The sequence below is a fragment of the Cydia fagiglandana genome, chromosome 13 (genome assembly GCF_963556715.1).
Source record: "Cydia fagiglandana chromosome 13, ilCydFagi1.1, whole genome shotgun sequence".
Lineage (NCBI taxonomy): Eukaryota > Metazoa > Arthropoda > Insecta > Lepidoptera > Tortricidae > Cydia > Cydia fagiglandana.
The window spans coordinates 7,026,825-7,041,000 of NC_085944.1; the positions used below are offsets into that span (position 1 = coordinate 7,026,825).

The 14,176-nt window shown below is 36.9% G+C and overlaps 2 protein-coding genes across 2 annotated transcripts in view; one reads left to right on the forward strand and one right to left on the reverse strand.

Annotated features, from left to right (window-relative positions):
- Positions 1 to 14,176, reverse strand: part of LOC134670112 (active breakpoint cluster region-related protein) — a 51,444-nt gene that overhangs the window by 19,585 nt on the left and 17,683 nt on the right. The gene's annotated exons all lie outside the window — the stretch shown is intronic.
- On the forward strand, positions 845 to 4,705 carry LOC134670083 (uncharacterized). Its single transcript, XM_063527761.1, has 4 exons — positions 845 to 992; positions 1,166 to 1,263; positions 1,868 to 3,629; positions 4,423 to 4,705. Exons 1-4 carry the CDS (start codon positions 935 to 937, stop codon positions 4,659 to 4,661), a joined length of 2,157 nt encoding a protein of 718 aa, XP_063383831.1. The 5' UTR covers positions 845 to 934; the 3' UTR covers positions 4,662 to 4,705.

A 14,176-nucleotide genomic window follows, 5' to 3' on the forward strand; every position in this document is an offset into this window, starting at 1 on the left:
ATTTCCATTTAGCGAGGTCTTGCGCTACGACTTTATTTAAAAGAGCTTCTTTTAGGTCTTTTTCAACCGTCGTTCACCAGGTGGTAGGTGGTCTGCCTGAGTTGCGTGTAGTGGTTGGCAGTTTAGGACAAGCTTCACCATTATAGTGTATGTTAAAGCAAAGGAATAATTTCCAGTTTAGGTATTAAACAAATCAGGGCTCATTCTCTAGAGCAACAAGGGCCCACGGGGCCAACCCCGCCTATGTGTTGACCATTTTTTAAGTTGTTATATTATTGTGTGCGTACCTAAAATAAACAAATGTTATTTCTTATTAAGCTAGGGACACACTTATCCTACGTACGCAACGTCAGGCGTGGCTCACTGCGCGATTTCGTCGCTTTGCTACAGGTAATTTGCCATAAGCCGCGCGTGGCGCTGTCGCCACCTAGCGGATATATCTATCCTGATTGTAACAGACGCGCTTTGTTAGATAGTGAGTCTTTATTCATACTTTACTCATACTTGTCATACGCCATGCAACACATAACAAGAAGGTATATTTCTAACATTGACTTTTCTAAGGACGGGCCTTACGGGCAATAAGAATGGTGCTAGTTCAGCGGTGTCACTCACGAATTCTAACCAATCGTGCAGTCTAACGCAACTAGTTGCGACCGATCGCGCGCGTGATGCGTACTCGTCAATCATTGGAAGCATACAAATTTCAGGATTCAGATTGTCATAATGCATTGCATACGTTGCGTACGTAGGATACGTATGTCCCTGCCTTTAAGCTTAATGTGTAATCGCAATGTTATGTAATCGCTTCGTAAGTAGGAACAATCGTCGTTACAGCTCTTTGTTTGGGCCATAAACGCCATAAATTTGTAAACACGCCGATAAAGCCTTAAAGGCATACCCGTGTTCTATTACCAATCAATCGCATTCACAAATGGCGGTGTTCATCATTCTGTGTGTTTGTGTAATAAATGTTTTATGTTACGAGTCAGGTAAGCGTTCTATACTTAAATTTAACCATGTCCTTAACTAAACAACATTCACATATTTCTAAAAAAGAGGGTATCATAAGTTTATAAATATTCTTTGTGGGTTTATGACAAGATGTATGGATACAAAAAGAGCCAATCAGTAACGTGTGAGAAAAGTCGTTTGCTTTTTTCAGGTTCCTCCGAATTAAATCGAATAGAATTCACACCTCTATATGAGACAATAATTTATAGTGACATCGCAGATATAATAAAAGACTATGAAAATAACGCGGTAAGTTGACTCTTAAATATTTATACGTATAAAGTAGTGAAGACCCGAAATAAGTAGCAGGCGAAATATACAGGGCGACGAAGATAGCGCCATGGCGGTGCAATAATTTTGCTGTGCCAGGTTTGCTTAACCACGTGCCATACAATACAAAACTACAATTTTATAAGCATCAATAACCTCTAGCCGCCCATACGTCAAACCTTGCCAAGCAAAATAAAATTTTATTTTGTCAACACAAAGTTCAAATTAGAATGGAACAGGAGACCTTTTTATAGGTCTCTGGGCGGCTAGAGGATAATGTTGGCAAGCGAATAAGCAAACACTTGGAGACTTTTTTATAGAATACGTTTTTGATGAGACATTTTAAAACTATACAACTTTCGGAATAAATTCATTTTTTATATTTTATAGTCCTCCAGTGGCGAAGGCCGAATCCAGCCTTACGGGAGTCTAATCACTTCTTTCTTTAGTGTATTACATTTGTTTCAGTTTATAAATTTAAAAATAAATTATAACAAGTGTAACAAAACGACTTTTTTTAAAACAAATAAGTGCCGCGATCCTATCCGCCAATACAAGTACCTAAAACGCACTTTTATTCCAGAATCCGCCAATAGAAACTTTAACCAACAACGATGAAAACAGCGAAAGTGACGAAAACATTGAGGATCTGTTATCAGAGTATCAACATTATTTAGAAAAAGCTCACAAACAGAGAAAAAATTACGTCGACAAATACAAAACTAAAAACAAAGTCCCGCTTTTACAACGCGATAGGTATTCTAAGAGCCTTGCCGCCAAGACTAATAAACACGACGACTTTTACTACAATCCCAACACGGTACCGTTCCCTAAAACTCAATTCAATGCGCCATTAGACTTTTTGATACCAATTAATATGATGAGATCGAGTCCATACTACGGCGAACCCATCAAGCAGCAGGTGGATCCAGCAAATCAATTTCCCATAGATCAAGTAAGTCCAGACGTAAAAATGTTAAACGCTCCTTCCGTTATGCCCTCCATGGTAAGAGAGAAAATACCATCGTCTTGCTACTGTGAGGCTGACACATTTCCATGTGAATGCGGTTGTAAGCAATGTTTAATAGCATTAGAACCCAGTCCGCGAAGAAAGCAAATCGTAGACGAAAAAAGCAAAGCAGCTGCCACTGAAGCCAGCTCGAGCAAAGACGTGCGGTCCATGAGCGATAACACGATAAACATAAAAATAAAAGTTGACGTACAATTCCCACAAGTACACCAGGGTTTAGGTGAAATATTAATGAATAAAACTAATGAAAAAACCATAGAGCGTGCAAGTATTTCAAAGGAATCAAACCTAAACCTACCATTTCCGTTCTTTGGCTTTCCTTTTCCTCTAGAAATGTACGACCTTCAGAGAACAAACAAGAATACAACACCTATTCACAAAATAACTATTCATAGGAAAAAGAAATCGAAGGCCGGTAGTAATGGCAAAAGGCACAGGAAGAAAGTTATAACATATCACGACTTAAAATTGGAACAAGAACATTCAACGCCACCAAATGCAGATGAAAGCTACAAACCAAGCGCGTCTCGACAAAAGATAGAAAGTAATACTTTGAATCAATCAAATGACTGGAATAACACACAACATATAGAGCAAGCAAATTCAATGTATACGGACATTTTTATTGATAAAACTACGAAGTTACCAAACTTGAATGATACAAAAACTGATGATAATATTTACTTTATGGTTAATATAACTAATTCTTTTGACAATACTACCGAAGATGTTCACAGGAATGAAAACAGCATTGAAACAGACTTCACGAAGGGGAATTCAAACGCGTCTACAGAAGAGCCCTCCTTGAGAAAAAAACGAGAAGTTACCAATCAAAACAGTTCAGCTATTGAGATATCAGACCGCAAAAATGTTTCCCAGGCACAAAAAAATATCATAAAATCGGATGAGACAATGAAAAAAACAGATAAATTATTGCCTGAAGACGACGAACTTTTATACTGGCCGAACAATTCAAAAGGCCAGGCCCTTGTAAACTCAAAGAACATAACAAGTTTAATACTAGATAGAGAAAGTAATAAGGAAAAGTTAAATCTGAGCGCAGAAACGATACGTCACAATCGTTCCAAGGCTTTAGAAGAAGCAATATTCGGAAAAGTGGATTGGAACGACGTGGGCACAGTAGCACCGGCGTTCATGTCGTTCTTGGGGAAGTATATTAGAGGAGCGTTGTCCTTCTGTTCGGACCGTATCTGTCATTCTATGAAATGCGCAGAGATGATGTGTGTTCACAGAACTTGCGTGCCGACGGACAGAACTAACAACAGGGGGCACTGCGCCGGATCCAACACTACTGGTAAGATAACCCATTTACAATCTTCTCGTGCTCTATTTAACGGGCCTCTCAGCGCGCGGTTGTTTTATGCGGTAAACGTAGCGTTGAACGCATGCGTCAACGGGACGTAGGAACAATTACAATGTGCTACCGCTGCGTTTACTGCGTAAAACAATGTATGGTCATTAGATTATCTTGAAATAAAATGGGTGTGCGTCAAAGGCAGGCAGGCAGGCTTGGGGAGCGCTTAAAAAATCATTTGGCCACTCGTCAGGCTTGTGAAAAATTCAAACGTGCTTCTTGTGGGATCAATAACGACCATTTTACAAAATGTGCACACTGTATGTGTAACTAAAGTCTTACAAGGTTAAAAGTAATGGGCACGACATAAAAAATCATTAAAACATATCCATTTTTATTTTCAGTGGTAAATCGGTACCCTGCATACCATAGCAGTAAAATATTGGCAGAATATAGCTAGTGATACAGCACAATTTTAAACAGAAATAAAATACTCGTATATTTTCAGAGTACCTAATTAAGATAAAATTAAAAACCCTCGACCCTCGATAATAATTTTACCCGTCGCAACTTTCGCGCGGCGCGCCATATCTTTAGTATTCTTCTAGTTTCCTACGCACCCTTCTTGTTTTATACTTATACCAAATAAGGTAAATAAGGTATAGGGCTTATTTAGACGATGCGAGAACTCGCATGCGATTTTCATTACATTGCGGTTTTTAATCGGTCGGTTGGCACGCCGTCTAAATCAGCCCATATTATGTTACTCAATAGTGAAATTCAACTTTTGCAGATAGCGTCGCATCGATGGAGTCAATCATGGATTTACCATCAAACATTGCCCTAGAAACAGTGAACATATTACAGAAAAAAATGCTAGGAAAATTGTTCGGTAAAGCCACTATAAGTATAGGTTCGAAATGTGTTACATTCACGGTGGCCAAGAAAAGCTTCACAAAGGTAAAATGCACACCAAAGGAGTTAGACGCGACCGGCCATTGCTCAATTTCTAAAATTACGAAAATTGCGTAACAGTTCTTATCTATGTTTTCAAAATAAATCCAGTTGAAGAAACATTTGTGTGTTTGTTTGTAAACCTTCCATGCTGAAGTAAGTAAAAAGCTTGGCACAAGTAGTATTTTAACGCTTGTTGCTCTCAGCTCTAGAGTAGGAAGATAAGTGCCAGCGCCAATAAGTTGACTTCGTCACGTACCCTGACTGCAATGAATCGTAAATTGTTTTATAAAAGCATTGAATGCATCATAATTTTAGTTATGAGATTAACAAGGACAACATCAAACAGTACCATGCCCTCAACGACCGAAGTAAGTCCTTTTCTATCTCGTCTATTATTGTAAATTGTAATAACGTATTATATTGAGCGCAAATTTTCTTATAAATAAATAATTCAGTTCTGTATATAAGTATGTAGGTAATATTACCTATTGTATATGATTATTTTCGAATCTAATTATATAATTAGATTCGAAAATAATCGAATCTAATTATATAATTAGATTCGAAAATAATCATATACAATCAACTTTCATTCATAATATAATATACATATAATAATGATAAGTTTTTACGACTACAGTGCAGTGAGACATTATCGACTTGATGTGAAAACCGAATCTTTGGCGCCGAAATTTTTACATTCAAATTGCATTACCTATTATTAAATGTCAGTTGATTACTTTCTAATTCGTCCGTTTTCAGAAACCAATATTTAATCAGTCATTTTGGTCACCATACGAAGGAACTAGCCCGTCGCCTTTGAAAGTGATTGACTTTGATGTCGAAGGCAAGTTAATTGAAAAGCAAGTTCAAAACTTAACTATAGATAAGCATGCAGAACAAAAGATTACAAAATTAGGTATCGAGATATTCGCAAGTATACTATATGGAGACACGAAACCAAAAAAAGTGTTCTTCAATTGCTGGAATCGCAGTTCTTGTAAATTTTTGATTTGTGCAGACATCAAGAAATTCTGTAGAGTATGTGAAAGTAATATGACGTTGCCTCTGTTCAAGTCTACGAGTTGTAGAATTGTACCAACTAACGAGTTACTTTGAGGAACGTGGATGTAAGGGCCACCCCACATTTAGCGTCTTTCGAGCGTCGGCGTCTACAACTCTATGGCCTCTGCTAGACGCAACATCGACGCAACGTCGTCGCAACTGCGCAGCGACGTCATTTTCCATAGCGCTGACCAGATGCCGACGCTCGAAAGACGCTAAATGTGGGGTGGCCCTAATAGTAGTAGATATAGGACGTGACATTAAAATAATCAATTACAATTAATCACAGTAATATGTAAAAATCATTTCATGAATAAAGTACATACGAAAAATATGAATAGAGTATTGATGTTTCCCAGTGGGTTTTTAGGGTTCCGTAGCCAAATGGCAAAAAACGGAACCCTTAGGCCCCATTCGCACGGCAGGTTTTTCAACTCGCGTTACAATAGTGTTTGAATGACACAAATGGATAACCATGTACCTATTCACACGACAGCGGTGGCGCTTTTTATCAAGCGTTCTTGGATTTTCGACTTTAAGCCTTGGTCGTTAAATTGAATTTAGAGTACGGACAGATTCAAGCGCTTTTTTAACGCGCGTTTAAAAAGCTGTCGTGCGAATGGGGGCTTATGGATTCGTCATGTCTGTCTGTCTGTCCGTCCGTATGTCACAGCCACTTTTTTCCGAAACTATAAGAACTATACTGCTGAAATGTATTCTGTGAACCGCATTAAGATTTTCACACAAAAATAGAAAAAAAAACAATAAAGTTTGGGGGTTCCCCATATACTTAGAACTGAAACACAAAATTTATTTTTCATCTTACCCATACATACCCATACCCATCTATGGCTACTATGGCTAGGTCTTCAAAAATGATATTGAGATTTCTAATATCATTTTTTTCTTAACTGAGTTTTTGCGCGAGAGACACTTCCAAAGTGGTAAAATGTCCCCCCCCCCCCCTGTATCTTATATTACTTCTAAAATAAGAGAATGATGAAACTAAAAAAAAATATATGATGTACATTACCATGGAAACTTCCACCGAAAATTGGTTTGAACGAGATCTAGTAAGTAGTTTATTTTAATACGTCATAAATCGTAAACCGCAATTTTATTATGTTACTTGCTGCTACGGAACCCTTCATGGGCGAGTCCGACAAGCAGTTGGCCGCTTTTTATTTCTTGTAACTGATGTTGTTCATATTTATTGATTTTTTTATTGGTATGTACAACAATTAAACACAATATAATATAATTAGCAATATAACAGTAGTTAATGTGACTGCTACATAATGAAAGGCATAAAAATACAAGGCTAACTACAAAGAAAATAGGCTAACTACAAGTTTCTGTTTGACCCAATGGTTGACTGGTAGAGAATGACTTAAGGCATTGAGTCAGCCATTTGTACAATTTTATATTTATGAAACAAGCCGAAAGAGAGTTTCATAAAAACATCATACGAGTTTTTTAAGGCGAGGTAAGCTCTTAGAAACGTAATTTTCATGCCATTTTATTAAGAAACGGCAAAGATTAAACACGTGAAAAAAATATATGTTGTTGTTGAGACCTTTATGTAAGTACGTCGGGTACTCGTTACATAATTGGACAAACTTCGCTCGATAGAAAAAAAATCCAAACATACCCTTATTCTCTACCTTAAAACTCATTTCACCCCGGATGCCAACCTGCCTCTCCCTGATCCGCCTGACCCATCCGGCCCTTGGGGACCCGGGGCACACCAAATATTTAGGGAGCTGGCGAAGCGTCTTAATGATGCTACGGGTGACCAGAGGGCTGGGTACTTCCTTGCCCAACGAATTGGCATTGCCATTCAGCGCGGCAATGCCACCAGCCTTCTGGGCACCCTACCATCCGGCGCCGAGCTAGCTCCCATTTTTTATCTGTAAATATGTGTATATAGTTGTTAGAGTTTAGTTTTAGTTTTAATTTTAATTTTTAGTTTAATTATTTTGTTAATTCTTTTATTTTTGCTACCTCAATAAATATTTTATTTTCACGTCAATATTATACTACTTGATGTATTGAAAATTACATCAAAATAAACGTCTGTAATGATGTAATGTCCGTCGGGTTTAATCTAGTTAATTTCATAACACATATAACTTTAAACTCAAAATTTACGAATTCACGGCACCATTTACTCGCGCCCCCGCTGCCAGCCCGCCGCTCAGTCCCGAGCGGGACGCGTTGGAGGTCGGACGCTTGCCAATTTTTGAGGCACTCCATATTACGATTGGTTGATAGTACCTACAGTTTTTCATGGTATAACTCTAGATTCTAAACTCCAGTGGGGTCCGCATATTTCTGCTCTTTCGAATAGACTGAGTTTTGCAGCTTTTGCAGTGAGCAAAACTCGTTAGCTAACCGATGGCGATGTGAAAACAACTCGATCAGTATATTTTCATAACTGCCATAGCATTATGTCATAAGACAGAAGGAGCAACCGTTCAGATACTATTGTAACATTGACACGACCGAATAATTACTAGAGTTAAACTAAGAAAAGTCTGCAGCCATTTTGATAGTCAACGCAGTGCAAGTGCTATTTATACGTCAAACTTCTATGAAATTAAGACGTCTTAATTTCATAGATATACGTATACATATAATTTCATAAGTATACGTATACATAACACTTACACTGCGTGGGCTATCAAATCCGCTGCAGACTTTTATTGGTGCGACTATAGATAGCTACGAGTACATTCATACTGACAAACTCGACAAGTTCAATAAAATACCTAATGTCCGAATGATAGACAATATGATGTCCACTATACAATATAACAATTAATATGAGCCTATTTTTAACATTACTTTTAAATCGATCATTTAGGAATAGGAAATCGTACGCAAAGTAGTTGTTGAACACTCTTTTATCTCGGCAGTCCAGTGTAATGTTGCACGCGCCCGGTCAAGACAAGACAATATACCTTTGGGTTCGATTGGCGTAAAGGACAAAATGCTATTTTTTAGGAGACGCGAATAACTACGATGTTTTGTTTAATGTTGATATATTTTTTTTATTCATCGAGCTATATTTTTGATGTGTATTGGAAAAGTATTCAAAATGTTAGTATCTTTAACTTAAATTAGCGATCATATCTATAAATTCAATACGAAAGAAGTTACTGTCCTTTAAAATTGGTCAAAAACACTATGCATGTCCTTTACGACCATGACATTTTTGATAATTTAGTGAGTCTTGTTTAGTAGGGGGTCGTAAGTGACATACTCAGACTTTTTTATTCTAAATTCAGGGTGTATTCGTTCCTAACTACGGTACACATCGACTACCGTAGGCTTAAAGGGTTTAACGGACAAAACGCGATTTTTAGAAGAGCAAAAACAACACATTTGTTTTGAGAAAAAAAATCATACTGTTTACATTTACCTTCTTGTGTACAAAGTACCTATACATTTTAGGAGAAAAGTGTCAATAAAAGAAATAATCCTTAATAAATTCTTAATAAAATCAAGGTAACGTTACATTCATTTTTTTTATATAATGTACCATTTTCATAATAACTTAGTTTTTACTTAGGATTTGAAACTCATTTAGTATACACGGTGTAACACGAGGAAACCGAATAATTTTAACAGCGTATTCCTGATCATATTTACAGACAAATTATTATTATTATTCAGAGCTTGTCCTATAAACTTTTGAAATTCGGCTAGTTTCAGAGTTAATACAAAATATGAAAAAATCATTGTCTGAAATAAATTCGTCCGACATATCTCAGTGCCTCAAGACGAAAGTCTTTAATCAATGTGTGTTACCAGCAGTGATGACTTACGGCTCCGAAACGTGGTCTTTCACTCTCGACCTCATCTCAAAATTCAAAGTCGCTCAACGAGCTATGGAAAGGGCTATGCTCGGAGTTTCTCTACGTGATCGAATCAGAAAAGAGGAGATCCGTAGACGAACTAAAGTCACTGACATAGGCTACCGGATTAGCAAGCTGAAGTGGCAATGGGCAGGCCACATTGCGCGCAGAGAAGATGGCCGATGGGGTGGAAAAGTGCTCGAGTAGAGACCACGGACTAGCAAGCGCAGCGTAGGACGTCCACCCACAAGATGGACGGACGACCTTGTTAAGGCCGCCGGAAGACGCTGGATGCGCCCGCTTCCAACCGGTACGAATGGAGGTCCAAGGGGGAGGCCTATGTTCAGCAGTGGATGTCCTATGGCTGAGATGATGATGATGCTGATGAAATAAAAGAACAGCAAATAAGATAAAAAAAGTTAAAAAAAACAGGCTTTTATTGTTACATAGTGCAAAATGCCTTTTTTGATGGCGATGTTGCTACTATGGGACGTAGTTTAAATTTCCTTATTGATAGATGTCAAACTAAGTTTTACGAAAAAAAAGTAAAAATTGATTTTAATTATAATATATACAGGGTGGAAAGGCACGACGATCCTTTCCGCAAAAGGGGGATTGTTTAGCCTAAGCTTTATATTTTCTCCATAGAAACTATGTTAATATGGGCAACCGTTTCTAAATTATGGCCTTTTAAACATCCATGCAAAAAACTACTTTGTTCTAACCCTAACAGCTGACAGGGTCAATGAACTTACTTGTAAACAATCAGTATACGACAGGAAATTATGCTAATTTGTTGCCATCTAACCATTCTTAGGTCTGCTTACAACACGGTAAGAATCGTTGCAGGATTTTCGCTTTCTTAGTGGTTCCACTTCTTCAATACTTGAATTAAGTAGTTATGTTATTCCTTAATATTAATAATACTAATCACAACATTGTTTACGACAGTTCAAATTGTGACATTGACAACCACTCAAAAGTACGCAATCGTCTTATAAATATCTCTGGTTTCCTTGACTGATAAAAAGGTTTTAGTTTCTTAACACGTTTCACAAAATTATTTTCGAATAATTGGAAACTATCTAAAATAATAAAAAATTACAAGTACCTATGTTGTGTTTGATGCACTAAATGAACTTGCAAAGATGAAATACTAAGAATAAATCAAGAATAAATACTTCTTAAATACCTAACTAACAAACCTTCTTGCGTGGAAGGAAATAGACAAGACGTCTGATGTTTGAAATTCAACTGTCATTGAACTTTACTTATCTACTGTCATATTCTTCAAATAAAAATGCCGTTGTTAGATGCTCGTGGTTATTTAAATTTGTGGGGCTGTGTAAAAGATATGGTGTACCAAACGGAATGTGAAACTGCGGGCGAAATGAGACATTAAAGGCTAATTGCTGCTTTTGACAATCTGCGGAGGAAAAATGACGAAGAGCATACACTATCGCATGGGCAATGTGCGCGGGCTCGGGTGCGGGCTGCGGCGTACATTATAAGACACGGAGGTACATTTGAACACCGTATATGAAGAGAAGATAGTGTTAAATATTGGCAAAAAGTAATTATCTAAGAAAGTAATAGAATTGTTTGTAATATTTTTGCATTCATTTGATTTATTTGTCATTTATGCGTCATTCTGTCAACAATCGGAAAAAAGCGTAAAGCCGTCATGTGCACATGCTATAGGGTTATCACCACAGTTAAAAAGTAGAATATTTGGTATTTTTATTTTTTATTCAATTAACGATTCTTACCAATACCAATCTGCTCTGTATCGCTTAAACGACCTAATACTTCCGGGAAGGATCGTCGTGCCTTTCCACCCTGTATATAATATTAAAAAAATTAAAAAAAAAAAACCGGATTTTTTTTTTGTAAAACTTAGTTTTTGCAAAGTGTTACTTGTCACTTTTTTACATCTATTAATAAGGATATTTAGAATAAATCCCATAGTAGCATCGTCATCAAAAAGGCGTTTTGCACTATGAAACACTAAAAACTTGTTTTTTTTAAAATTGGTATTAACTCTGAAACTAGGCGAATTTCAAAAAAGTTTACAGGACATTTTTGTCTCTAAATATGATCAGAAATACGCTGTTAAAATTATTCGGTTTCCTCATGTTACACCGTGTATAATAAATGAGATTCGAACCCTAAGTAAAAACTGTGTTATTTCGAATTTTGACAAGCTAATACATGAACATGGTGCATCATATAAAAAAACATTTTTTTTTATTTGTTTATATTACTTCAACAGAATCAATGCTAAATAGTCAATAATAGTCAACTAAAATAGTCAATAACTAAGTATTGTGTATTTTGAAAGTATACGGACATAAGTGATTCTACGATTAATAATTTTACACGAATAATTAGTTATTTGAACCTATATTAAATACGAACAAAAACTAGAGAGAATTGTGTAATTAGTAAAATATGCATTTTAGTTCGAATACGGCATAAGAAACTCTCATTAATAAAGACATTTTAGAAAGAATTATCATATTACAGTAACATGCTCTCCCCTTGGTAAATTCTTAATTATGGCCGCAACAACTTCTTGATTCTTTGTATTGATAGTTCTATTATTAGTAGGTAAAATATCCCTGCCACAGAACGCATGCGAAAATAATTAATATAATTTCACGAAACGGCTTACACATTTAAATTAAATGATGATATTACCTGAGCCACACTTCAGTTTTTGCCGATGTTTTTCAATAAACATAGTGAAATATCAGATGTAATTTAGGATTAAACCAAATTATATTATTTAGTAGTATATGGTAAGCAGAGGGCATGATTGTGTGGCTTCAAGACACATATCGTAAAAAGAAGTGTGTGTACCTTCACTATGGTACTTATTATACACGACACATGAAGACATTTTTAATTACAAAAAAACGTTGTTTTTATAAATCAATTTTGCCATCCGTCACTGACTGTCATCTCGGACGAACTGAAGTTGCGAATCGAATAGTTTGTAAGCACCGCCTACAATCGAATAGTTTACGTTGGGTCATAACTGAGCGGACAGAATACTTCCATGTATATCAGTTCGCTGCTTCGCGCCTACATTTTTTAAATTTGCCGCCTTTGTCTACTGACAAGATTTACTTGACCATCTATACAGGGTGTGGCCTGTAATAAGAGCAAAAAATCAAAGTGGAGAATCCTTGGAGTACCCAAAGTTACCACCAAGTGGTCCCGATGGTTCAAAATTCTTAATTTAGGAGAAATTTTAATTTAAAGTCAAGTTTAGCAAGCAATGGATTTTAACATTGCGTTACGGTCGCTTAACTGTCGTAAGATGTCGAGGTACCGGGACGTTTTGGTACGCGCCTTTTAGTACAAGTTATTTTAAAAATGAATACAGAGAAAAGTAGCTCTTATTATTAGGAAGCCAGAACTCATTCAATATGCAATGACACGTTATGTTTTGTTGACAAACTCGAAATACTTTTTTTTGCTATGTAATGGAAATAGTTTTTAAAATAATTTATTTTCGTAATAAAAACCTCCATAAAACACAACTTCATTACCTACCTATTTGAAAAATGCTTTGAACTTTGTCAATATTGACAACTGTCAAGCGAATGCACAACAATTATTTATGTAATCCAATCTTGTTTATGATGGAATTACATGATTGAACGGTGGTGCCAGAAGAAGTTCAAACCAAGCTGTTGCACCGCAAACGATTTCCCGATCGGAGGCAGACTGACAGTGTCATCGTCAACGTTGAACGTAGTGCCACGTTTGCGGGACAACGAGCCTGTCCGGGGCCCGGGACGGCGGTGCAGCCTCAGCTAGCGTGCAGGCGGTGATATGCGAGTCAGCGGCGTGGCGTTATACTATTAAGAACCACCAGTACCAAAAACAGAACTATGTGTATTCTATGGATCTGTCACAGAAATCGTATTAGAGGAGAAAAAGTACCTACCTGATTCATAACAGAGTCATTTGATAAATAAGGATACCTAATGATACATCGTATTATCGAAAAAGCAAAAAAGCAATTTATCGGCCAAGATTATGAATGGAAACTGAAAAGTGTTTGTTATTAATTTGTTAGTTGTGAAATGTAAGTCCTTATGTTATGTAGTTGTTCAAGATTAATAAACTCAGTAACTATACGTTTTTGTTTATTATTTTTTCCATGTGATGTAATTATTTACATGAAGCAATAGGCGTAGCTAAGGGTGGTATTCCATCTGTCCAATTTTTTGTCATTTTGTCTCACTCTGCCATTAAGCAAAATGTGAGACAAAATACACATCGGACAGGTCGAATACCACCCTTACATGTGGCCAAAATGATCTTAGAGTCAGTCCAAGAATAGTCTGCAGCGGATTTGATAGCCCACGCAGTACAAGTGTCATTTACACGTCATATTTAGGACTGACTCTACACGCTTGGCGAGAGCCTCACGCCGAGAGTCTCGGGCGAAAAGCTGTCGACACCATGTACACACTCGTTGAATCATTCACACCGCGGATGCCGCCACGATGGACATATAAACTGTTGGCCTCTGTGCTGCTAGCTACTTAGGCCTATATCATAAAAATTATTTATCAATTTTTTTGGGTTCCATACGACTGGCTCTATTTGGCAAAATTTTAAAAACTGCAATTCAGTCTCGTTGGACCA